At 34.5% G+C, this 27260-nt stretch overlaps 1 protein-coding gene across 1 annotated transcript; it reads right to left on the reverse strand.

The window, feature by feature from the left end:
- Positions 1 to 23002: 23002 nt before the first annotated feature.
- LOC131654814 (zinc finger protein GAI-ASSOCIATED FACTOR 1-like) lies at positions 23003 to 25934 on the reverse strand. Its single transcript, XM_058924744.1, has 4 exons — positions 25486 to 25934; positions 24934 to 25330; positions 24687 to 24859; positions 23003 to 23765 (listed from the first exon to the last, which is right to left on the reverse strand). Exons 1-4 carry the CDS (start codon positions 25577 to 25579, stop codon positions 23182 to 23184), a joined length of 1248 nt encoding a protein of 415 aa, XP_058780727.1. The 5' UTR covers positions 25580 to 25934; the 3' UTR covers positions 23003 to 23181.
- Between the last annotated feature and the right edge of the window lie 1326 nt (positions 25935 to 27260).

Genomic DNA, 27260 nt, shown 5'->3' on the forward strand with positions numbered 1-27260 from the left:
GGGTAGCGGACTTTTTAGAACTGGGCTAAAAAGGCCCTGAAAAATATTGGCTCTAATTTTAAGGCTCGAGCCCTATAATTTTTCGGGCCTAGCGGGCTGGCCCATATCGGTTAGCCCATTTTGACAGCTCTAATTGACATATATCAAGAAATATATTCTTGAAAATTTGATACAATTATTTCTATGTTTATTTCAAGTTTATAAAATTTGTTTTTATTTTTTAGAATATTGTTAGACATAATTTGTTTAAAATTTATTTAAATAAAAATTTAAATTAAATAAAATTTGTAAAATTTCTAGAATAATATAACTTTTTTGCCAAACACATATAAGAATATTATTTTTAAAAATAATAATTTGAAAAGTGTGATTCCAAACAAAATTATTTTTTAATTTGAAACAAACATAAATATTTTTAACGTAATATATCAATCTACTCGAATATCTTAGTCACCCGAAGAAATTCTATTTTTGTCGGAGGTGCATCTACGAAAGCGTTAAAAACATAGTGAATCTTTAGAAAATTGAAATTAATTCAGTTCATGAAATCTTCCATAGTTACATCTACGTATTAAAAATAGAGTGTTCCATATATGTAACTACAGAACATTCCGTTATATTTTCAAATCAACTACATTTTACTCCAAAACTCCAATTTTTTTAACAAAAATGGAACATCAAATTATAGTAAATCTAAATAAATGGAAAACCTCAATTGCACTACTTTGATTTACTATAATTTGTTGTTCTATTTTTGTTTAAAAAATTAGAGTTTAGGAGTGAAATGTAGTTGGTTTAAAAATATAACACAATGTTCTGTAAGTACATCTACGAAACACTATATTTTCAATATCTTCTGTAGTGTAGTTACAGAAGATATCATGAACTGAATTAATTTCAATTTTTCAAAGGTTCACTATATTTTTAACGCTTTCGTAGAAGCACCTTCAGAAAAAACCAAATTTTAGAAAAAAAATAATACTTTTGAAAATATATCTACAAAAATAGAAAAACATTTTTGATAACATGCATGGTATGGTATGTTAGAAACCCATAAAGTGAGATAAGAGATTTCCTACTTTTAATTACTCAAGTGCAAAAGTGATCCCTACAGAGTCACCTACCCTGACTAGGGCTTTCCTTTTTCATTGAGGTCTTGGGCTTTTGTTTTCATCCATTTTATTAGGCCCAATATTGTCATTTGATCCAGCATCTATATGCACTTCCATATCAATTTTGTTCCTGAGATGCTCTAAGAAATTGAGAAGACGAAAAAGCATTCATATGTTGCGTAAACCTTAAAAGGTTAATAACGATGCCGTCTCCGGATACGAAGAGACTGCATGGTTGAGAGGCAGATTTGAGTTAACTCTTCAATTTTTCGAGCAACCCACCCACTGTACGATTTTTTTCCCGAATGATTTGATGAAAGTGTTGTGCTCAGCTACACATATTGATCGTTTATGCACACTACCTGGAAAAGATAATGTGCTTATCTTCTACATCTGTCTCTGTGAGGTCACGGTTTCCCCATTGGTACCATTGCTGACTCAGGTATTGTACTTTTGGCCCTGGTGGTATTGTTTATCATTCCGCGATTAAGTTTCTTATGGTTGTTGAATTAAATTTCTTATCACTGTGGAATATCTAAGGAGCAATAGGCTGGAGCATGCAGAATGTTTGATAAACTGCTGTTTACCTGAAGCTCATAGGCAAGAATTTTGCATCTCTTAGTTATTGTCAATAATTTAACCATGTAGAACTTTCCATTTACCCTGCTGATTACAATCATGTAATATAATTGCATGGTGCAGAATCATCCTTTTTGTAAATTTCATCATTAAGCTGCAAGATGATATGTCAAGTTAAAACAGTAATCAATGAGTAAGATCTAGATATGAATGATCTAGACCTTGAAATAAAACATAAAGTGCAACATTCTGTATTTTCTGTTTATTAAATTGGCTAGCATCCTTGCAGATTGATTAAAATAAGCTCTCATATAAAATATTTAACATTGTTATTTGATATATCCCTTTACCCTGTCTATTATTCAACATATTATTTAAACATATGATTCATGAAGACACTAAGTTCAATCCGTGATCTATACAACTATTAATTTTTGCATCAGGAACAACATACGGAAATCTAAATAAAGCTTTAGAAGACTCCAACGACGTAGGGATTCACAAAACTCTTCTTACAATTTAACTTAAAACTTCCACAGAGAGCTAATACGAAAAGTTATTTGGCTCTCCTTGCAAATTACTCAAGACTTTCACAGGGAGCAAATACAAGAACTCGTCGAACTCTCCTTGCCAATTAACCCAAGACTTCTACAAGGAGCAAACGTAGGAACCCATCAGACTCTCCTTGCAAATTAATCTAAGACTTGCACAGGGAGCAAACGCAAGAACCCATCCCACCGGGCTCTCCTTGCAAATTAACCCAAGATTTCTACAAAGAGCAAATGTGGAAATCTATCGGGCTCTCCTTGCAAATTAATCCAAGACTTACACAGGGAGCGAATGCAAGAACCCACCCCACCAGACTCTCCTTACAAATTAACCGAAGACTTCCACAGGGTGCAAACAATAGAACCCATCAAGCCCTCCTTGCAAATTAACTCAAGACTTTCACAGGGAGCAAACGTTAGAATCAATCGGGCTCTCCTTACAAATTAACCCCAAGACATTCATAGGGAACAAATGATGGAACCCATTAGACTCTCATTTTACTTAACCGCGTCCTAAGTAACAAACAATGGAACCCTCTGGATTTTCCATTCGCTGGCGATGGAAAAGGGACATAAGAAATTTGGAATTCTACCATCAAAATTAGTGAGACAAGAAGGTTGGGTGAACTTCATATGACTATCAAAGATTCTTAAAAACTCTAAATGTGAGTTATGTGCAAAAATAAAAAATCTCTCAGTGTATGCTTAAAATCAGAATCTCAATATGAGCTATATGCATAAACAGAAAGATCTTAATGTGAGCACAAAGCCGGAACCTTTAGGATTTCCGTGTTTAAACACAAAAGACGTTAGAAGGTTTCAAAATGAAAAACACAAGATGGGAACTTGGAGGGATCTCTGTAAAAAATTTCTCACCAGAAAAAGACTCCCAGAAACTTGATGACATGGATGAGGCAACAATAACAAGAAAAATGGTGAAGTCCAAAACAAATAGGAGTTGTACCTTTAGACGGGCTTAATAATAAAACATAAGCATTCCCTAAAGATGACTCGAGTTCTAGGCAGCATGCGACAAAGTCGGAAGAGCCCTCTCTAAAGCATCAAAAGTAGCTCTGATTATAAAGCAAACTTTATCATTAGCTAAGAAACCTCTTCGGACCAATCGGCCTGACCCTTGCAAAGAAGAAGACCTCGACCCCACTTCAAAAAAGACAACCCAGAGAAAAGTCGGGCTATAAGCAGTTTACACAATGATAGAGAGACCCTTCCATAAGATAACAATGTCAGACATCAACAATTCGACATGCAATGTTAAGGAAAACTCAGCAAAACTAGACCTGACCCCAATAGAAAAAGAACAATTGCTAGAAGATTATGTATATTACAGTCTCTCATCTAAAGCACCTCACCCTTTCGAGCCTCGTGCTTGAGGGACAGTGTACATCCCCGATAATCTATTAGATCGGTCTTTGAACATGTAGCAACTCGCTTGTCTTATCCGGGATAATCCAAGAATGCGTAAACATGTTAGGCATGTTAGTGGGATCAGTATTAACATAAAGCATCATGCTCCTACAGACCTCATGGTTAAGGAGTTGTGTATATCCTAGAAAAAATTGATGGGCTGAATTCAGCGTAGTCCGCCCAAATCTTAACCATTCACGGGAAAGGACTATGCCATATCACCTTTAATGAGCCAAATTATGAAAGTAGACCCAAGATCGAATGCAACTCAATCGTGATAAATACGCATTTTACATCCAGATTGAGTATTAAGGCCGTCAAATAGCCATAAAAGTCTGACTTTGGATAAAGAGACAAATATCTTTCCTCTTTAAAGCATCTCACCGCTACGAACCTCATGTTTGGGAGACTGTGTACATTTTGAGAAATTGCAATGGTCTGGTTATGATGAATTAATCCATGTGCTATAGTCGGATTACTCGGATGAGTTAGGCCATGTGCAATAGTCGGATTACCCGAATGAATTTTCTATTAAGCATCTCGCTCATTTGGGCCTTATACTTGGGGGACTCTGTACATCTCGAGAAATTGCAATGGTCGAACTTGGAGTTTGGTCGAGTAACATGGTCGAATAACCTAGATGAGTTCTCTCTCAAGCATATCTCCCTCTTGGCATCATGCTTAGGGACTGTACATCCCAAAAAATAAGGTGGTTCGGAATATAACTAACTACGGCATGGTCAATTTCCAAGGTTAGGCGCAATATAAGTCGTCGGAAAGCGAGACATCCACGAACAATTTTTAAGCAGTTACCAACGTGTTCAGACATGTTCCCCCCACATCATGATTATCAAATAAATGGCTATGAATTCCCATTGTGTTAATTAATGGCATTTAAGGCCTTTGTCTCGAATAAGGCAGAGAGGGACTGGGTATAAAAGCGGTAAGCAACAAATAAAAAACGACAAACTCAACTCTCTGATAGAAAATATACATTTTCGACTCTTACCGAACTACATCGGTATAGTTATCAATTAGTGTTTTTGCATGAACGTTCCATGAATATATGCAAATATCCGCAAATATTTCAAAATCCACGTACTACTTATTTGATGGATACCTGTTAGGGTAAGGGTATATGTAGCATAATTATCCAATCGGGTGAGTAACGAGAGAGTAGTACATATATTCCTAAATACCTATTGCCATTCATACTCATGATATAAAAAAGAGAATTCAAGAAAGTATAAAAATTACACATGAACATAGGAGATGAGAAGCTTCAACACCATTAATCTGTTGAACATTGAATTCCCTAGGTGAAGGGAAATTGCGATATAAAGTGGAGTGGAAAACAAAAAAAATCTCTTAGTTGATCCTTACAAAAGGACATGATCAGTGATACATTGATTATCTCTTGTGGCGATTAATTGTTGATGTAGAATAAAAAATGATCATGATCGCTGAATAAAATGTCTATACTCAATCGATACAAATATAATGCCTTCAATCTAGACGTTAGTTGCTACAAATTAAGACTTTGTATGTGTGTGCGCGTGTGTGTGCGTGTGTGTGCGCGCGCGCGCGCGTGTGTGTGTGTGTGTGTGTGTGTGTGTGTGTGAGTGTGTGTGTGTGTGTGTGTGAGAGAGAGAGAGAGAGGGAGAGAGAGAGAAATCACGACTAGGGTTTCATTGACCAAATTTTATCAAGTAGAAAAACTTCAACATAAGAGTTCTATTTATAGAACCACCTGTGTGGGCTGCAAGCTAAATAAACCCACTTAAGTGTACGGTACCTTACAATGTTGCGTATTCCACTTAAGCGTATTGTACCTTTGGGTGTTCCATATTCCACTTACACGCATTATACCTTACAATGTTCCATTTTTTAATTAAGCTCAATGTACCTTATGGTGTTCTATAAGTCACTTAAGTACAACATACCTTATGACGTACCATGTTTCTTTAATTAACGTTAGCGCTTCAGAAGACCGCATAATTGAATAAGCTTCCCTTATTTGTGTTTAACTTTCATTGATTTATCCTTATGTGTGTGAACCTGTAGGTTCCCGTGACATTGACAATTATACTAAATCACACATTTAATATAATAAACAATGAGTGGTATCTAGCCCTACATCATTAATACACAAGTCACTAAAATGTCACGTGGTCTGACAAACCTTTCTACGAAAATGTTTATATTTATAATTACTCTTTTGTCCTCATGTTTATATTGAACCCAAGACATAGAATGTGTCACACTTGTCTTGTTCAATATTTATCCCTTATACATATATCCTGTTACGCATGATTAACAAATTCCATCTAGGTCACTCATGTTCCTCAGTATGATTTGTGCAGTACCCATTAGCAATCTTTATGGTCATTCTATTACACACATTATTTAATTGACAATAAAGTACTTGACTCCCCGTATGGGGTCCATAGTGGTTTTGAGTCAAAGGGTTGTATACACCACTATCACCTTGAGATTAATTTATAACACTTGCATAACATTCTATGTAGTATTCTCATAATAGGTCAATACAGTATAAATCTTACTCCTAATATTCATACCCATATGAATACTTGATAAATATTTATCCATGATCCATGAGATGTGATCATGAGTCTATCCATACAATAGTTTCAATGTTTTAATGTTATCTCACTTCATAATAATGGTTAACTATAAATACTTTAAGATTAGTGTCCTTATGTTTAAAGGGATCTCATGATTAAGTCACATTTAATATTTCATTAAATGATTTAGCTATTATAGAGGCTTTTTATTTTGGAAAACCAAAATAAAAAATAAATGCTTTATTATTATTAGATAATTTGATACAAGTACAAGTTCAATATAAAACTATTGCTCTCTAGAGCTTACACCAACACAAGTCTCATCAAAGTGTATCTTCTAATCTCTTAGTGTTAAATCTAAGTTACCAACAATACCCCTCGAAAGCAATTCTTTAAGTACACATATCTCAATATAGAGGTAGAATCTTGATGCAACTTTGGGAATCTCGACGCAACTGATATGGAAAGTGGAGCGTCTGGACATAACTTTGGGCATATGGAAATAATACATTTTTCTATCAGGGGCGTCTGGACGTGGCCCTGGGCATATAATCATGGCTCTAGGCGTCTGGACATGGCCCTAGGCGTCTGGACGCCATCACTCATATTTTGCGTTTTTCTTCCATTCCCAGCATCTAGACACCAATTTTAGTATATGTACATGATTCAATAGTTGCTTTGTGTATATTTTGTTTTTTTTGTTTTGAACCTATCACATACACCTCAACTTGTCATCTTGCTTCATAAGCTCCTTGAGCACCTATTACTCATAAAAGTAAAAATAAAAAGTCCAAGAATGGTTAGGTTAGAACAAATTACTTTAATATCACAATATTTTATTCATAAACCAAAAGTGAAAATGTTATACTAAAATATAAACCTTACAGAAAAAACTAAAAATATGAAAGTAATGATTTGAAATAAACACATAAAATTAACAAAATGACGACTAATCACGTATCCATTTTTTTATATTTGTGTAGTATATATTTTTGATTAGGGTCTGATTTCCACGTAATTTGTTTCTTTACTTTTTTCTTGTATTTTTCCTTTCAAGGTTTATTGTAATTATATTCCTCATTTTCTTGTAATTTTAAAAATGAATAACTTTGTTTGCCTTCAATAGTGTTTTTTGGTGCTTTTTTCTTTATAAAGTTCGGAAACACCTTGTCCCTTGATTGGGCGGAGCTTAACTTAGTCATCACCTTTTCTTGGAGAGGCTCGTGTATAGACTATTTGATTCAATTCCATATTGCAAGACTCAATCCATTTTTTGGTAGGAGTTTAATGTGTTCCTAGCCATTTTTATGAGAGGTCAACGTTTAATTAATCACAAACGACCCCTCTTAGGAAAGGGTGTCAAAATACTTGGTCCTTGTTTTGGGAGGAGTTTAATGTGGTCTTATTCATTTTTTAGGATAGGTCGATGTGTATATAGTTGCATTTTCTTCTTAGGGGAAAACATCACTAGATTTTGTCCATTGTTTCAGAGGAGTTTAACATGGTACCACTCCATTTAAGGATATGCTTACATATAAACGATCGCAGTCGATCCCTCTTCGGGGGCAATATATAAAAAATTAGTCCCTTTGTTAGGAGGGGTTAAATATGGTTTTGCTTCTTTTGTAAATAGCTCGCACATGTAGGCGATCATAATCAATCTCTCTTATGGTAGAGTATCACATGAATTGGTCCCTTTGTTGGATGAAATTTGGTGTAGATAATCTACATAAAATATCAATCATACTCATAATGAAAATAGGGTCTTGTTAAAAACTCTTGCTTCTGCAGGCGAAAAGAGGAACCTTGTTGCTTTATTAATAATTGAAATAATATATTTGAAAGATACATAAAATCATATTCGAGCTCATTAAAATTTCACTAAAAGAAGAAAAGAGCAACATGCTTATTATTATAAAAAGAAAATAAATAAATTAAAGTAGAAAGAGAGGTTGGTCATGTTCCATGTCTTAGGAAGGGTATCACCTTGTAAATTTTTAGTATGTATATTACAGTTGGGAACTTTTCTCTTATTTGTATGTAAATTCCTAGTTGAAGTCTAGCTTCTCTTTTTTCTTTTTACCATAATTACTTGTAAAATAGTCATTATTTAGTCTTATATTTCTAAGTTAATTTGCTAATTTAGGTCTAATTTTAGCTACTTCTTTCTAGATTTGGTGGAAAACTAATTTCCAGGTCAAAAAGAAGAAACATATGCATATTGAAGATAAAACCCAACCAAATGGAAGACTTAAGATGAATGGCATGAATTTGAAATTGAAACGTAGTTTAAAAAGCTAAATAGTTTGGAAGGAACAATATGAATTATAGTCAGGAAATGTTGAAAAACATAGAAATGTTATTGGGCATGTAAAAATATGAAGAACCTCAAAAATAAAAAACAACAACAAACATTGCATGTGGTAACACGACCAACCCGTATTGAGAAACACAGCCATGTTGCCCCTTTTCTCTTCCAAAAATTCCATTTTAAAGAACAAATATGCATTTGCTTCAAATTAATTGCATATTGTGCATCTAAAGTGTCTAGCACCGATCGCCGACCAAGCCGCCAATAAACTTAAGCGCTTAGATCCTTCGCGCCTCGCGCTTGGGGTACTATGTACATCTAGGGTGTCTAACCCAAATAGCCTACTAAGTCGACCAAACCTAGAATACCAATCTGGCTACCAGAGCTAGGCCACGAAGTAACAACCATCATACATGTATTCATGGACTATTTACATCCCGGGTGCGAGAAACCGGGATGGGACCTCCTCTTGCTCCTAATCAAAAACCATATCGACCTCCCGAGTAGAAGAAAAACAAGTACTTAAGCGCTTCGCCCCTTATCAGGCCTCACGCTTATGGGACTATGTACATCCAGGATATCCAGTCTGGATTGTCTGCCAAGTTGCCCTAGTACAGATTACCTACCAAGTCACCCAACAATGCAGGGAATACATTCATCAATAGAATTCAGTAACCTTTATGACTCTCTAGGCGACAAGGGAACCAGTACCTCCTTTGCTCGAAATAAAAAACCATCTCGACCGCCTGAGAAGAAGAAAAATAAGTACTTAAGCGTTTCGCCCTTACTAGACGTCACACTTGGGAGACTATGTACATTCGGGATATTGGGTATGAATCGTCTACCAAGTCGCCCTAGCCCAGATTACCTACCAAGTCGCCCAACAATGCAGGGAACACCTTCATCAATAAAATTCAATAACCTTTATGACTCCCCAGGCGACAAGGGAACCACACCAGTAATGGCCATGAATGTGATATCATTAGGTCGTTAGTGATAAAGCATTATAAAAGGAGTAGACTCTGGAACTAAGTACTTGGGCTCTAGTGGGAAATGAGCTTCCATTAAGGACGAATCTTTCAGGTACTACCCGAGTTCGATTCTTGGTGGAAACAAGAATTGGCCAATGAGTCATTCCTTTGAACCACGAAATCAGATTAGTCAGTCTACTATGTGGATCGGAACTAGTTGACTAAACAAAACAAAAAAGAGTAGATTCTGGGCGATAAAGAACAAACAATCCTTCGATCAGTAATATGCTTAAAATGCGACTTCTTTCGATCAACTTCGAGAAAAATTTTAATATTATTTTTTATGAACACATACCGATTATAAAAGGGCACAAATCTCTCACGAGACTCTTAATTTCTCTTGGCTTTAATTTTTGTAAAAATAGTTTTAATTTTGTTTAGCTTATGTTCTTTATCGTTATAAATTTTTCCCAACACTTTATTTTTTTTAAGACAATTTAAGATTTTCTAATAATTTCTTTTATTAAATAGAATCAACATAGAAAATGAATGTAGTTTTCACCAATATCTAGATACTGTGTCAATTTTCTTAATATCCTCCAATTAAAAGGCATAAGTAGATACTGGCAAAAATCTCATCCAATTAAAAAGCATAAGTAGATATTGGCAAAAAATCTGATCCAATTAAAAAGCACAAGTGAATATTGCCCCATGGTCAACTGCTATGTTGTAGAGTGTGACTTGGCACATTAAGTGCATATGTGTTGTTGTATATGGTTGTCACGTTACTGTCATCTCTAATGGACCACTTTGCCTGAAGATAAAAAGATTTGGGACAGTCTGTTGCTAGTCTTTGTGTTACACAATGTTATTGTCGAATATGATTCATTTCAAGTGCTTTACCAGCTGGTGGAAGATTGTTTGATGATAAATGCTAAAACAACCAGTAGACTAGCAGTCCATTTATGTCTTGCCTAAAAATGATTTATCAAATCTTGGTTTTTGATTACTCAACTTACATTCATTCTCCTACCATTAATACTACATATTCAAATATTCATAATAAACACTAAGTAGGTTATAAATTGTTAGTATGATTTATAATTGTATTTCGGGCCAAAGAAATATAGAAGTCTAAAGCAATTTTTGGTAATGAGGCTTTTTTATAAAAGCAATTATATTTTGGGCATGGTTAGAAGTTGAATCTAGGATAATATTAATGTTAGACATTTTGTATAGTTCAAGTTATAGAAAATAGATTTGTAAGTTTTTAAAATCAATTTGTTAGATTAAAGAAACGAATTTAGGGAGTGAAAATGGGAGAAAATTAAATTTGTGTATGAGAAAATTATACACTTTTCATATTTTCATTGGAAAATAATAAAAATCACATTTAAAGAATTGTATGTAAGTTTACTCCTATTTGTAATTCATTTATATTTAATAATTCATTGAATAAATTTTACAATTTATTGAATATGACTCATATTAGTGAGATAAATATGGGTTGTTGAGAGTATAACTCATTGTTGAGATAATTATATGGGTTGTTGAGATAACTATAGATTGTTAAGAGTATAACTCATATTGTTGAGATAATTATAGATAAAGATAATGGTTTATTGAGGGAAACTAGGGATTAAGGTTTAGATAAGCAAAAACCTAGTATTATATATATGGCTTGTAACACTGTAATACAATGGAATTCACACGACATAAATAAAGGAAAATATAGCTACTATATAGTTGCAGACGTAGACAATTTATTCGAACTGTGTGAACAAAGCTTTTGTGTGCTTATCTCTACTGTGATTTGTATTCGCATTTTTGTTCTAACAATTGGTATTAGATTACGCTTAATCTTGGAGGTGAAAAATTCAAATTGACTCGGTTCGACAAAATAGGAAATTTCGGTTTATGGTAAAGGAGGATTGGGGATTTGTTGGCTCAACAGGGTTTATAGAAGGCGCTTCGTGATGAGGAACTGACGGCCATCACAACCATTTATTGGAAAAAGATGAAGGAGAATGTCGCATATTTGATACGACTTTGCGTTTTTTATGACGTGATGAATCATATCTTGGACCTCGCAACTCCAGAGGATGTTTGGATAAATTGGAAAATCATTACATGTCCAAGACGCTCATGAACAAATTGTTCGCGAAGTAGGGTCTCTATGGCCTGAAGCTGCAGGAAGGAGGCAATTTGCAAGCTCATCTTAACGCTTTCAACAACATCCTCGCTGATTTGAAACGATTTGGTGTGAAGGTTGACGGTGAGGGTAAAGCCATTATTTTGATGAGCTATTTACCAAGCTCTTATGATCACTTGGTGACCACTCTTACATACAGGAAGGAAACAATCACGTTCGATTCTATTTATTCTACTCTTTTGTAACAGGCACAACATCGCCAAAGTGTAGAGGAAGGTGGAGGAAGTTCGGGCGAAGGTTTATTTGTGAATGGAGGTCACGACTATGGTAGAGGCAAAGGTAAAGCAGTGGGTTTTAGAAAAAGAAAAGGTTCAAGTCCAAGGACAAAAAACAACAGAATATTATAGTTGCAAGCAAATTTGACATTGGAAGAGGGATTGTCCAAGCAATCATGAAACAATAGTTCAACAAATGTAGCTCAGTCTTATGGTTCATATAATGAAGAGGATTTGCTTTGTGTTTCATATGCAAAGTGCACTGATGCATGAGTTCTTAATTTTGATGCTCCTACCATATAACTACATACAAAGAGTGGTTTAACTCTTTTAAGTCAGGTGATTTTGGCTTTGTCTATTTAGGTGATGATAAAACTTGTATCATAACTGGAAATGGGAAAATTAAAACTTCCTAGGATGATGGTGGCGTGCACACATTGAGTGAGGTGCGTTATGTTCTAGAATTGAGGAAGAATTTAATTTCTCTGGGTAATCTTCAAGTGAATGGTTATTCATTTTGATTAGATGGAGATAAAGATGTCATGAGGGTTAGCAAGGATGCAATGACAGTGATGACAACAAGGAGAAAAGCAATCGACATTTATAAGTTGTTAGGGGCACAGTTATGGGTGATGTAGCATCTATTGAAACTGATAATGATGCAAAAAATTGTGGCACATGCGCTTCGGTCATCTCAGTGAATGTGGGATGATAGAAATACATAAGAGGAATTTGCTGAAGAGTATTCGTAGTTGCACAATTGGATTGTGCAAGTATTGTGTTCTTGGAAAATAGTGTAGATTTTGTTTCAAGACAGCGCAACACAAGACCATTGGAATCTTAGACTATACCCATTCTGATGTCTAGGGGCCTACAAAAGAACCCTCCATTGGAGGTTCGGGGTACTTTGTGACATCCACTGATGATTTTTCTCGTACGGTTTGGGTTTATTTTATGAAATATAAATTGAAGGTATCTGCCAAGTTCAAAATGTGGAAGGCAGAGGTTGAGCACCAGACAGGGGGAAAATAAAGTATTCGTGGTCTGATAATATAACTGAATACCCTGACAAGAAGTTCATTCATTTTTCTGACGAGAATGGAATCTAGAGACACTTTTCTGAAGGAAGATACCATAACATAATGATGGAGCATAGAGGATAAATAGAACTCTAACGAAGATGAAAATGTGGCTTTAGTTGAATGTTGGTCTTTCAAAAGGTTCCTGGGAAGCAGCATTAAATATTGCATGTTATCTAGTTAACAAATCACCACGAGATTCATTGGATGGAAAAATTGCAGAGAAAGTGTGGACAGATAATCCATTTATCTGATTAACTTGAGGATATTTGGGTGTCCAACATATGTGCATATTTCCAGTGAGAATCGGTCGAAACTTGACCTCAAGTTAAAACAATGCATTTTTATCGGCTACAATTATGGTGTGAAGGGGTACAAGTTATGGGATCGGTTTAGAGGAAGGTGGTTGTTAGCAAAGATGTTTTATTTAAAGAGAAGTCAATGTTGAAATAGTCAGATATGACAGTTGTTCCAGATTCTAAGGAAGATTGTAGTCCAACAGCAGGATGAACTAGACTCAGATTCAGGTGGAATGCAAAATTCAGATGGAGTACAAGACTATACATTTGTGCATGATAGGGAGCCCCGTCATATTACACCTCCACTTAGATATGGGTTTGAAGACTTAGCAGCATATCCTCTTCTTACAAGTTTAAGAGATCCTTTTACCTTTTGAGAGGCTATCGCTAGCTGGAGAAAGATAAGTGATGGGTGCTGCAAAGAAGATTCTTGAGATGGAAATTCACATGGACAAAGGAGATGATAAATTACAATTGTCCCATAAAATCTATGTTGAATGTGTTTTGAGTTTATTTGACATGAGCAAAGCAAATAATGTGAGTACCCCTTTGGCGAATCATTTTAAGCTCTCTTTAGAATAATGTCCTAAAGACAGACTCAGATATTGAAGATATGTCTAAGATTCCTTATACTAGTGCAGCTGGTTGTTGGATGTACGTTATAGTTTGCACAAGTAGTTAGTCAAGTGTGCAAGTTCTTGACCAAGCCAGGGAAGCAATCAAGTGGATCCTAAGGTACTTGAAGGGTACAACAGATTACGGTATCATGTTCAACATGGAGCAGGGTGTTCTATCAATTACAAGATATGTGAATTATGACTATAAAGGTGATTTAGATGATAGGAGGTCTACAACAGGGGATATTATTACTCTTGTGATGGGACATATATATTATAAATAATCAGTGCAATCCGTTGTAGCTATGTCTATAACTAAGGAAAAATACATGGCAGTAGTTGAAGCTTCCAAGGAAGCATTGTGGCTTATAGGGTTAATGGAAAAGTAGGATGTTAAGCAAGGTGAAGTTCAGCTGCATTGTGATAGTCATAGTTCTATGTATTTGGAAAACAATTAGGTGTATCATGTTAGGGCCAAACATATTGATGTGAGGTTCCAACTGATGGGCTGGTCTGGGTGGTGATTCCTCTGCAGTGGGGATCATGTAGGGGTGTGACACCGTGAAGTACAAAGTAGAGCTGTCAAATAAGCCCTATAACTAAAAGCCCTAATAATTTGGCCCCATTAAAGCCCTTATATATTGAGCCCTCAATTAATAAAATTTATTTTGGGCCCTAAAATTTTAGGCCCTTTATAAAATGTATTTTTTTTTGGCCCCATTGAGGGGGCCTTATTTTATTCCCAAATTCCACGTAGATTTGCTCGGAGACTCCATTTTTATCAATTTCCCACAGCTTCATCTTCACCGCCACAGCCACCGCCACCGTCAACCCATTGCGCCGCCGTCAAATTGTCTCCATTGTAAAACAAAGGTACTCTTTTCTCTCCATTTCTCTTTAATCTCTAGCTTTCCTAAAATCAGCTTTGATTTTTCATCTCATTTGAATCCAGATGATATAAATCTTCATGTTATAGGAATGAATCAATAGGATTATAAATGGATTCTTTTTCATCTTAATTGAATTCACATGGGTCATCTTTATGTTTATAATATTGCTTAATATGTGCAATCACAAGCTGTTTGTGAAAACGCCTCAACAGCTTTATACATGTTATTGTTTGACAACTGGAAATCCATTTTAAGTTGATTAATTTTGCTGTAATACAACTTGTTCCATCTACAGATTGTGCTGGAGCACTGGATGTAACTGACGATTTGCAACATTTACTGGTATACTTTAACTGTTTTATGAAAATCCTATTAATATTAGGTTCTGTTTACATCCTTTATGAATGCAAATGTAAATATTAATTGATGAGAGAGTAGGGGGCTGAGAGATAGATATAAGGAAGGTTTGATTGGATAAACTAGTTGAATATCTTACCAAGTATTTTCAAATGGTTCAACTTGGGTTGAACCTTACTTTAGTGTTCTCGAGTTGTTCTTTCGAATGAAGGAGGATGGTTATTTTCCAACTGTTCGGACTTATACGGTTCTTGTGGATGCATTGTGCGAGTTGGGAAGGAGGCGGAAGCTCTGAAATTTTTCGAGGAGATGGTGGAAAGACGTTGTGTGCCGAATGTTTATACTTACACTGTTTTTATTGAATGTACATGGCTTTAGAAAAAGCATGGACAAGGCTTATATGTTATAAAACTAGTTAGCTTATATGTTATAAAACTATTAAGACACAACGCCACTTGCAGCCAAGAAAGATAGGAATGACATCTAAAAAAAGTTCATCATTGCCTACCAGCACCCTTAGAGTTGTCTGCCATTCATTGAACAAACAAAAGGCTATATGTCAAAGAAAGTTCATCAAGTTATCAAGCCCATTTAGAGGGACAGACAATATGCTGTAATAGACACATACCTGAACCTCTTAAGCATTAATGACCAAACCTCTTTTATTGTACCAATCTCTTTTAAATCTTAATTTGTTATTGCAGCTTGTATATGATTTTCAGATACTCAAAGTCTTAACTGTTACCGTGCTTGTATATGATTTAAGAAACAATTATATTTATTTAAGAGTTGAATCCATAACAACTGGCTCCCTAACAGCATTGATAAGATAAGAGCTGACCGAATCAGACAGCCTCCCGCCGATGTCATACCAGTACCAAAGTTAACCAAAAACCAAAAACCTTAAAAAAAACATGGAGAGAGCCAAATGTTTGGCTTTAGTTGGAGGTGGTGCTCTTATAGGCTCTCTCTCAACCTTCTTTCTTCTCAAACTTCTCCAAACTCAAAAGTTTGTGAATTTTCTCTTCTTTTATCCTCTTTCGACACTTAACCTTCTGTAACTCAATTGTTTCTTCATAATTTTTGTTTTTTTTGGCATTTCATGGTACTGAATGTGTTATATTATATTGTGATTTTTTTTGTGTGTGTGCAGAAGAGATGTTCGACGGAACTACACTGAGAATGGTACTACTGAATTGAATGGTATGTGTAATGTAACTGTTACTAATCTGTGTCAGTTTCTGTTGCTTGATTCTATGTTTTCTAACTTTCGAATGATACCCTTGATCTTTGCCTAAAATTAAGATATTTGCATGTCGAAATTGTACAAACTCATGCTCAATAGTATGAATTGCAAGCAGAAGTCACCATACAATATGTCAATGCTTAAGTTATTAGGGCTTATCACGATTCAGAAAACCTGTTTGTTTTCATTTTCCTTACTGTTTTCGCCTTTCACGTTATTGAAATAGGAATCAAAGTGAAAACAATGTGTCAATTTTGTAACTATAAATGAAAATGGAAAATGAAACAAAATAAGCATTATGTTAAATAATCTACCCTAAAGTTGACATTCTGTAAATTGTAAATGTTTAAGTGTCTATTTGGTTTCAGAACTTGTTTATGGTTTCATTTTCTGTTTTCTTACTTTTCATAATTGCCGCATTACTTTCAATCTTTCAAAGATTATTCTGTTTTATGCTAGCTATGAATCTACTAAGCTGGGTGGGTGTGGACAGCTGATATCAATCACAATATGAACTGAGTCAGTTTCCTTTTATGTTGTAACTGACATCAATTACTTAGTGTTGAACATAACTAATTTTCTTTGAAGTCTGTTAATGACACATTCTACTATTTAACGTCAATGGGATTCCTGAAGGACAAAGAGAGAATTATATGCGAATTTTAGTCTTATTTGTTTCCTGTAACTTTCATTTTTCATTTATATCTTATAATAGTATATGTTTTATGAAATGTATATTCTGAAGACTTGACCTCTGATGCAATTAGGTTGAGAACCAAAGTATTAAAAGGGAGATACCAACAAGCACAAACACAAAGATAGTGACAGCGAGAGAATAGATTTCAGAAGGTGGTTCATCATTATATTTCCTTCACCCTTGTTATTATTTCAAATTAGCTAGGGTAGCTTGTCTCAAATGTTTTGGTTTTTGGAGTTTGTTTTTAAGATGAGGAAGATATCAACACTATGGATGAAAGCAATATCGAGGTGACAACGACTCGGCATACATTTGGATTGCAAGATTGATGTGAAGAACAAGTTTTAGTGCCATATACTTTATTATGTTTGTTGAATTGATGTTTTCATGTCTTTTTGGTTGGATTAGTGTCTTTGTTTATGAGATATTTAGTTTATGTTTGTATTGATTTTTTCAATTTTGAATGTCAAATGTCAGGAATATTGACAAATATCTTTTAATGATATGTTTATGGAGTGTAATGGTCTGGTTGTAAGTGAAGAATATTTTTTCTTTTTGGAAATATATGTTCTTATAGTTTTTTTTTTCTAAATTGAGATGCATAATATTATTGCTGGAGTTTGAAGAAAGAATATAAAGTCTTACTCAAGTATGAGATGATTAATATTATTGCTTTTGTTTGAAGAAAGAATATAAAGTCTTACTCAAGTGTGTGTGTCTATATATATATATATATATATATATATATATATATATATATATATATATATATATATATATATATATATATATATATATATATATATATATATATATATATATATATATATATATATATATATATATATATATATATATATAAAATTGAATTATTTAATACTTTTCAATATATTTTTTTTACCTTTTTAACATATTTTTTTACTTTTTTAATATATTTTTTACTTTTTAATATAATTTTTAATATATTTTTTTTTATTTTTAACATAATTTTTATAATTTTAAATTTTTTTTATTTTTAATTTAAAAGTTATTATTTTTCAAATTTTTATTATTTTATTTTTTAAATTAAATTTTTTATTTTATTTGGGCCTTATGGCCCTCTTTTAAATTTTAGGGCCTTTTAACTTTGGGGCCTATGTATTTGAGGGCTTACTATTCATTGACTTTTTTTAGGCCCCTTCATTATGGGGTTGGGGCCCAAATTTATTGGCCCCTTAAATTGACACCTCTAGTACAAAGTGATGTACCCGTCGGCGCAACTCCACTCTACCTCTAATATGGTTGCTCAAGCCTCGTCAGGAACCATGTGATGCTCAAATTCTGCAAAGGCCTCAACTATCTGCCAACGGGTCATTAAGATAGGAGCCGAGAAAGAAGGGTCGCGAGGTATCGTCTAACAGTAGCTGAACTTCCGCATGACGCGCTCCGAAAGATAAAGAACAGTGATGGTCGAACTGGAAGCCAACTATCTAGAATATAGGGCAACTTCATCCTACAGAATCGTCTCACAGTGAGCAGCTAGCAGTCATAGCAGACGTCCTCGACATCCATGCGGTCTAGATAGTTTTTATATGAATTCGGCACCTAGTTCCTTCTGAGGGGGACGAAGGCAATAGCACGCAACATGGCCTCAGTGTAGCCAGGCACCTCTCCCTAGCCAACGATCCCAGGGAAGTGCTGTAATATCCAACCCTGAAATGAAAATAAAAAACACATGGATCAAACATTACTACGACAATATAATGAACGACTTTGAGAAAAAGTATAAGGATATAAGATTGTTACTACTAAAAGTGAACAACTGCCTGCCACAGACCTAGGCTTCCGCTAGAATCCCTCTCTGAGTCTATAGTAGTTATACGCCAATGTTGCCTGTCCCCAGTTGTACTTATAGCTCCGTGCGGTATCCGATAAGTACCTTAGATAAACGACATCTGTGTACGAGGAGCTTGTGTCCAAAAACAGTTGAGTGCCTAACAAAAATAGGAAGTAACATCTCAGCACACATTTTATGTGTATCTCCACCTCTACTGGGTCACCAGCAACCTGATGTGTCGCAAGGATCTCGGCATCATATCTCAAGGTTAAGAAGTGAAACCTCACGTGCGCGCCTTGGGACCTCTCCACCTCCTCAAGTGCGTCCTCAGGATCATCCCTGGGCTCCTCAATCAAAGTCTCCCCCCTTCCTCATGCATCATCCTACCGCGACCAAGGAGGGTACCCCAGATAGGTATATGCAGGAGGCATGCGATGTTGTCCAAAGTGATGGTAACCTCACCATGAGGCAGATGGAATGACGACGTCTCTAGGTGTCACCTCTCTGCAAATGCCATAAGCATCCCATTATGTATGGTGGTGTACCCGATCTGACAGAAGTCTTTCAGCCTAGAAGTTGTGAGGACATCTTAGAACCACGGCTCCGTAGGCTGCTGCAAATAGACAATCTTCCGCCCGTTATTGTAGAACTTTTAGGGATGCCTATCCTGAAATTTTCCAAAGAAAAAAATATTAATAATAAGCAAAGTTAGAAATAATAAATTATCACTAAAGACAAAAAAAGTAATAAGTCTAAGAAATTTTACCTTTTTGTTCCGGACATGTCAGGCTGTATGATCTACATACCCTGTCAACAGGGATAAATCTGAAGGACCCCTTGGGTAGACCACAGGCGCCTCATGCGCATCATCCTTCTCGTGCAACGGATCAACACCATCAAGAGGTGGCACGGGAGATCCAGCATCAAGCAAAGGTGGCACAGGAGAAGAAGAAGTATCCTGATGACGTCTGTGGGTGGAGGACGTTTGTGAGGAACCCTCACCATCATCCCAACGCCTACGAGATGAAGAAGTAGATGTGGAAGGCCCCTGTCCACTATGCTCCGAGTGATTCCACGTCATGGCCCCATCTGTCACCTCAGCTGGAACGGAGGTGTCAGGTACATCTGCTGGAACGACGAATCCATCTGTCACCTGTGAGACTACTTGCATCCGTGCACGTCGCACGAAGGCATGTTGTTACAAATAAAGTCGAGTTAGATACATTTAACTTATAAAAAGAAAAGGAAAAAAATCAAATTTAACTCCGTAGGTGCAAATATGGAAATCTTCCGTAGATGTATCTACGGAAGCACCCATCATTTAAAAAACTGGGGTTGTTCCGTAGGTGCATCTACGGAACTACCTAACGTTTCATTTGTTTCGTAGATGCACCTGCGGAACATTCTGAAACTTCAAAAATGCAACAATGGCGTATGTCACTATTCGGGCCACTAAAAAAATATCATTTTGGTGGCTTGATCGTCCGTTTTACACATCAAAAAAATACCTCCATTGTCTCTAAACTATGTTTCTAAAACTAACTAATGATTTATACACCCAAAAGTGTATTCAAACTCTATTAAGGGAAATACTCGAAAATAACTTGAAAACTTACCGATTAAATTGAGTTTTAAAGTTGTTGAAATGTGTTGATCGCTGATGTTGACGTTCACCGCCGAACTCGAGAAAAAACAATGAAATTTGGTGGAAGTTTGATTTTAGAGGTTGAGAGAGATTAAGAGAGTAGAATATGAAAAAAGTGAGAATGAGGGAGAAGAAGTAGTCTGGCGTGAATATAAGATCAAATGCTTTCGTAGATGCATAACTGAAAGAATTTCGTAGATGCACCTACAGAACAAATGAACTTTGACAAAAAAAAGTGTTTGCGGAGATACATCTACGGAAGCAGGGGGAATTTTCGACAACGTGCATGGTGCATAAGATGTCCAAGGAGTATATTAAGAGTTTTCCTAAAATAAATCACATTGTGTAAAAAAAATTACAACACATAGGGTGTGTTTGTTTCAAGGTTGTAAAATATATTCCCGGGAATATGGTCATGGGAATGCAACATTCTTATGTTTGATTCAAGTTTTAAAAAATTATTCCAAGACATTTTTTATTCCCAAGATTCTTATTTACACATGATTTTTCTATTCTTATTCCAAAGTTTAAAGGGTGGGAATACAACATTTTCATGGGAATAAGTTCAACCAACTCTAACTTCCTACTATCACTTACATTTTCTATTATTTTTTATTTTATAATATTTTTAAATTAAACCAATTTTATCATTATTCCTAAGAAACTAAATTTTTACCAAACATATAACTTAGAATAATATTCCAAAGAATACTAATTCTAGAAATACTATTCCAAGAAATAATTTTTCAAATCTTAAAACAAACACAGATATATATTTTTCTCAAATTTGAAGATTCTAATACACTCATTATCAAAAACATAGTATTTTAAATACATTTCACACTAGCTTTAACGAGGCATTGGAATGAGATAACTTAAATATTTTAAAATTTTAAACAACTAAAATGATTTAATTAAAAAAATATATTTTAAATTGTATTATTTGAATTAATTATTATAATTATTTGTTAATTTTTTTTTGGAGTATTTTTTATAAATTTTAAAATTTTGGATCCAATTTAAAATTTAAATAATATGATACAATTTACAATTTTTTACTATAAGTTAAAGAAACCAATTTATAAGTGCTAGGCTCCTCAGATCTCATTTATGATATTTCCTTGCATACTTAGATTTTTCATATCAGCAATGCTATATTTACACTTAATTTACGACACCGTATTGCATACACCGTAACATTAATGCTTCATTTTTGTATGGCACTAGTCTCAAAGCATGTAAAAATAATAAAATATAAGAAAAAGTAGAATGTATAATATATAAATACGGTGTCAATGTAAAAATGAGTGTAAATATATCATTTCTCTTTTCCTATTTCCAATATTTCAAAGATTTCACACTTCCTCATACAAGGCCCGCCTCTCATTACTACTAAAGGTCAAAGTTTCATTCACATGCATCAAAGTAGATTTGATATGCTCATAGAAAATAAAAAAGTAACCGTACAAATCTTAACAATTTATCTTCATTATAAATCTCAACTTCAAAAGCTTTTAGGAAAGAGACAACACACCATTATTTCTGTGTGTAAATTATGAAAATTCTTTTAAAAAGTGTAAATTTTGGAAATTAATTTAAAAAATGTATGTATATTTTGTTTCAACACTTGTGTCATTCTAAGAAAATTCTCTTTCAACAACAATAAATTATTTTCTTACTTGTGCAATTCAAATTGTATCAACACATTATTGAACTTAGGGTAATGCTAAGACCATCTCCAATGGTGCAACCTATTTTTGAGTTCTTTATGGGTCCCACCAGCCATATCATCTCAAAATAATTTATTTAATATTTATTTTATTAGTGTAATTCAAATGGGTCCCACAACTTTACCTTATAAATTAATTTGATTGGGTACCACAATTTTTTACTAGTTGCATTACAATGCAACTCTACTATGACATGACATTTTGATTCAATATTTAATTATTATATTGATATCTAGTTGGAGAATTCATTGAAAAATACCACCATTGGAGATGCTCTAACATGTGCTCTAGGGGCACATGTTAAGAGCTAAACTTAGAAATTTTTTATTGAAAATTGTGTAATATTTTTATTAAAAATTTATAATTAATGTTTTCATTGCTTTGTTTCAAGACAAACTTTCTGTTAATATGTTTTTTAACATGTGCCCTAAGGGCACATGTTAGCTTTACCCTTGAACTTATTATTTTAAAAGTTTAAAATTGATTGGATCGAACCAAAATCAATATGGAACTAGTTGCTGATATTTGATCCCACCAAACACATATATCTGAACATGTCGTGTCTAAAGATATATACGCAAGGAATAAAAACATCACAGAAAGAAAAAGAAACCATGTCAACAATTTGATGATTGAGGTTGGAGCACTATTATTACATCTACAGAAAATACATCAAACTAAAAAGACGTATATATACATATAAATATTCAAAAAGTACTAGTTTTTACAATCGAATCAATTATATGTCTAGAGCCAACTCAAGTGATGCCAAAGAAAAAGAAGAGAGTTGGCTGATTTACCAGTCACAAAAAACTCCTGGGGTGGGCCACTACTCAATTGTCTAAACTCATCTATTTGTGGATGAATCAAAGTTCCCTCCAAAAGATGTGAGCAATGCAGAAATATCATCTCCTCTACCCAATCCCATGCTTAAACCAAGAAGATCACGGGTCATGGGCTGGCCTGTTGAGCCTATCATTTCATTCCCACAGGGAAGTCCAAGCCCAAGGTAATCTGCCACAGGCTCATTCTCTTGCTTTACATGATCATGACCATTCTTCCATTGTACTGTTGTGGTACTGTTAATACTACTGACAGTGTTTTCTTTCAACCCTAAAGCACGAAGCAAGGATGCATTAGATGAAGATGAACCCACTTGAGCAGCTTTATGGAGTAATGCAGTGGCAGATAGTGCAGGTTGTGGAGATGCATTGCTGTAGTGGGAAACAGGGTAATCATGGTTGTTGGAGAGATAGAGTGGTGTGAAAAGTGAGAGGGTGGTGGGTTCATTGACAGAGAAAGCTGCAGGGCAATCTGAGTGAGTCAAACTTGACATGAGAGTGCTGAATGAGGAGTAACAGCTAGTAGAAGTGGAAGTGATAGCATTTGAAGAGGGTGGTGGTGACAGCCTTGTTGTGTTTTCTGCAATATCTGATTACAATACAAGAAAAAAAATGATTGTTACGTGCATTTAAGGCACATGTGAGTTCAATTCATTATAGAAAATATTTATTTCTTTCCCACTGTCTTATTGTATTGTGGGAGACGAATAGACTATAGATTAGAGGGTCCATAATGTGGGTTGAATTACTACTCAACGGCAGAGAAAAACAAAATAAATGCATGCTAAGAGACAAACTAAAAACACACATCTGTCAAGTTTGAATCATGTCAGCTTCATTACTCCAAATCTCATTTAAAAAAAATAAATCACTATTTTCTCCTCCTTAATGTACTACTTTTATCATTATTTATTCTTTCACATTTATGAAATACAGTACCAATTTTGTCCTTTAAATTAATTAAAATTAATTAATGCCAGTCAATTTTTTTATCCATTATAGTCTAAAAGAATAATAACTACTAAAAACTCATACACAATAATTCTGATGATGACGTCTAATCTAATAATATTAACTTTCTGAACTAGAATGTGTGGAAAATGAAGGTCAATGTAATTACTACAATTGTAAAGTTGGTTCAATAGAAACTTTTAAGTAGATTCCTAAATTAGAGAAAATTATATTCAAGTCCTTGAATTTATAAATTTTGTAATTAAGTCTTCTTGTTACATTAGTCAAAAGGTAATAGAATTAGAATGGTCTTTTTGTTTTGTCAAGTTGTAGTATAATGATTAGTGTAGGTACTTACTACTCAATAACAACACTTAAAAAAAACCTAATTTGTCAAATTGATCCCATTTTGAGGCCAAACAAAATGTTAATTTATTTACCATTTAAAACCATGCAAATTGAATGTGATTGTGCAAAATTTCCAAAAGAACACACACATTTGATTTACTACGAAACAAAAGTACAAAACTCAAATAGGAAATGAATTAGTAAATTCTACCTGAGCTCTGAATAGACGACAAAGCCGGAGACACCGCAGATATCGTTGACGGAGTCACCGGAGCCGTCGCCGGAGAAGAAACCACCGCGTCAACAACATTGCCACCTCCTTTGCCACTCTCATCCGCCGCCACAACATCACAGAACGCTCTGTGCGTAATGAAACTATCTCTCCTGTAATCAACAACATTTATCAATAACATTAACAAACAAATTAGAGAAATTAACGGTTTCAGAGAAAAATTAACCTAGAGAACAAAGTGCCGCAATCGCATTTATACTCTCTACTTCCACAACACTTCATATGCGCTTTCCAATCACATTTCACAGCGTAATTCTTCGAACAACGTTCACATTTCCACTTCTTCTCGCCGTGCTTTCTACTAAAGTGCTTTTTCACGCCGGTGAGGTCACCTAACGCTCTTGCCGGATTGTGATGAACACAGGAAGGTTCAGGACAAACATACACTTTCTTGCGATTTTCGTTACTCCCTCGCTGCCGGAGCTTCCACGGCATGTTATGGCCTCGCCGGTGAAGTTGCAGATTCTGTTCGCGTTGGAATCCTTTGTTGCAGATCTCGCAAACGAAACGATTTGTTGCTAATAAAGTGTTCGGAGATAAAGCGATTACTTCAGCATCTGGATCTGAAAACGGAAACAAACAACATAACTGCATAAATTAGTATTTGATAGAAGAAGAATAATAATTAAATAATATTATGATATATATATATAATAATATATATTTAATTTAACTATGATTATGATTATGATTATAGATTTTTTTTTTTAATATACACCTGGCATTCCAGGGAGGTTTCGCTTCTTTTTTGGCGGTGGCGATGTGGTGGAAAGTGGTGGCATTGATGGAGGATTTCTGTGAGATTCTTCCATCGTAGAAGCTGAATCAATTCAATGAAGTTATTATTATGAACACATTGAAGTTTTGGTTTTATTGAAAATGAATGATGAATGATTTTGTTTTGGTGATGGAGAGGTGTAGTAGTTGTGTAGAGAGTGTTTCCGGCGGGATGGTGAATCGGCGGAGAAAGTTTTCGGGCGGTGGTGGTGTGAACAGAACGTGGCGGCGGAGAAATTTCTACTACAAGAAAGAGAAAGAGCGTGATTATTTGTTTTTTTGATGAGTATGATATGATGTGTGTATAATGGAGGAATACCCAGTAGGATAAAGTGGTGTGCTAGTTAACCATGGTTGAGTTAGGAAAGGGAGAGAGAAGGTAATATCGGTTTGGGTTACTTCACTCAAATTAGACAGAGTGTTATTTTCTAACAGATTAATTGCTGTGGTGTAAAACTCTATTCTTCAGCCAATTTTATCAAGATCAAATATTTATCTAAGTTTTTCAATAATATATGCATATATTTTTTAATTTGTGTTATCTTGTTCCTTAAGATAATTATTATTAAAGTTAAATTTTATGACAAGTTTGTTGTTGTAACTCATCGTGTGGATGACTCTCCAAATTTTAAGGAGGTTTAAAATTTTCAGTATCCTGTGTATGATGTTTCTTTGGACTAGTGGATGTCATGAAGATATTTTATTGTTTAAATTTAAGTTTTTTTTTTTTTTTTACATCTTTATACTTTCAATTTTTATTTCTGACAAAAAGTTTAAAATATCTTTAGTATTTGAGATGAATATCTGAACACAACGTTTTTCCACAAAATAAGTGTAAACGGGAGAACGTTTTTTATTTTGTCAAAATTTTATTTGTAGAATAATCTTCATATGTGTTTTAGGGTGTGTCAGCAGATGCATAACCAGATTAACTCATATTTTCAAATTTATGGAGTTTTTTGGAGATGCATATCCGAAAATAGCTTAAAATGCATTCAATGGAGTTTTCAGATATGCTTCTTCGGACTAGTTTTAAATGTGCATTCGGGAAATGCACCATCAAAATTTTTTTTATGTCTTGACCAACTGTAATCAGTTCAAGAATAACTTGTGCAGATGTTTTATTGGTTCAAACAATCTCTAAAAGAGGCATATTATGAGCACGACTGAAAAAATTAGCCCTGATAACGCAATCTTGATAGCTAATCTTTTCACCAATAATGTTTAGGTCAGTAGAGATGTGTTTGATGCTTAAAATGCACTTATTGGAAGTTTTCGGAGATGCATCTCCAAATTAATTTTTGACAAAAAATGGGGCGGCCACTTGATTTATGAGGAATGAGGTGATTCAAGGTGCGCCCGGAGATGCATTTATAAAAACACCTGAGGGCAATTTTGGATTTTCAGAGGTGTGAGTCATACCCTAAGGGTGAGAAAAGAAATTCCTTAAGTTTATCACTATTTAGTTTGGTGCTTTTTTGGAACAAAAAAGTTTGACACAAACATAATTTACTTGTATTTTAGAGGTTGTTTCATTATTTCTAAATGAGATCTTTGTAGTACTAGTTTGAAATATTTTTACATCTTTTTGTGTTATTTTCTTCCACAACTTTGGAGTTGGCTACAAATTATAATGCTACTAATCTATTTAATATTTATAGTTCCTAAGTGTCATATCCCAAAATTTGCCCTACCAATTATCACATTTCATCTGGC

Source organism: Vicia villosa, linkage group LG3 (assembly GCF_029867415.1).
Source record: "Vicia villosa cultivar HV-30 ecotype Madison, WI linkage group LG3, Vvil1.0, whole genome shotgun sequence".
In the NCBI taxonomy this organism is placed as follows: Eukaryota; Viridiplantae; Streptophyta; class Magnoliopsida; order Fabales; family Fabaceae; genus Vicia; species Vicia villosa.

Bases quoted from the DNA above. Each gene is read 5' to 3' on its own strand.
- LOC131654814 (XM_058924744.1), bottom strand. From the start codon at position 25,579: ATGGAAGAATCTCACAGAAATCCTCCATCAATGCCACCACTTTCCACC. The intron at 24,860-24,933 runs GTTAATTTTTCT...TGTTGATTACAG, and splicing joins TGCGGCACTTTGTTCTCTAG to GAGAGATAGTTTCATTACGC. The intron at 23,766-24,686 runs GTAGAATTTACT...TATTGTAATCAG, and splicing joins GTCGTCTATTCAGAGCTCAG to ATATTGCAGAAAACACAACA.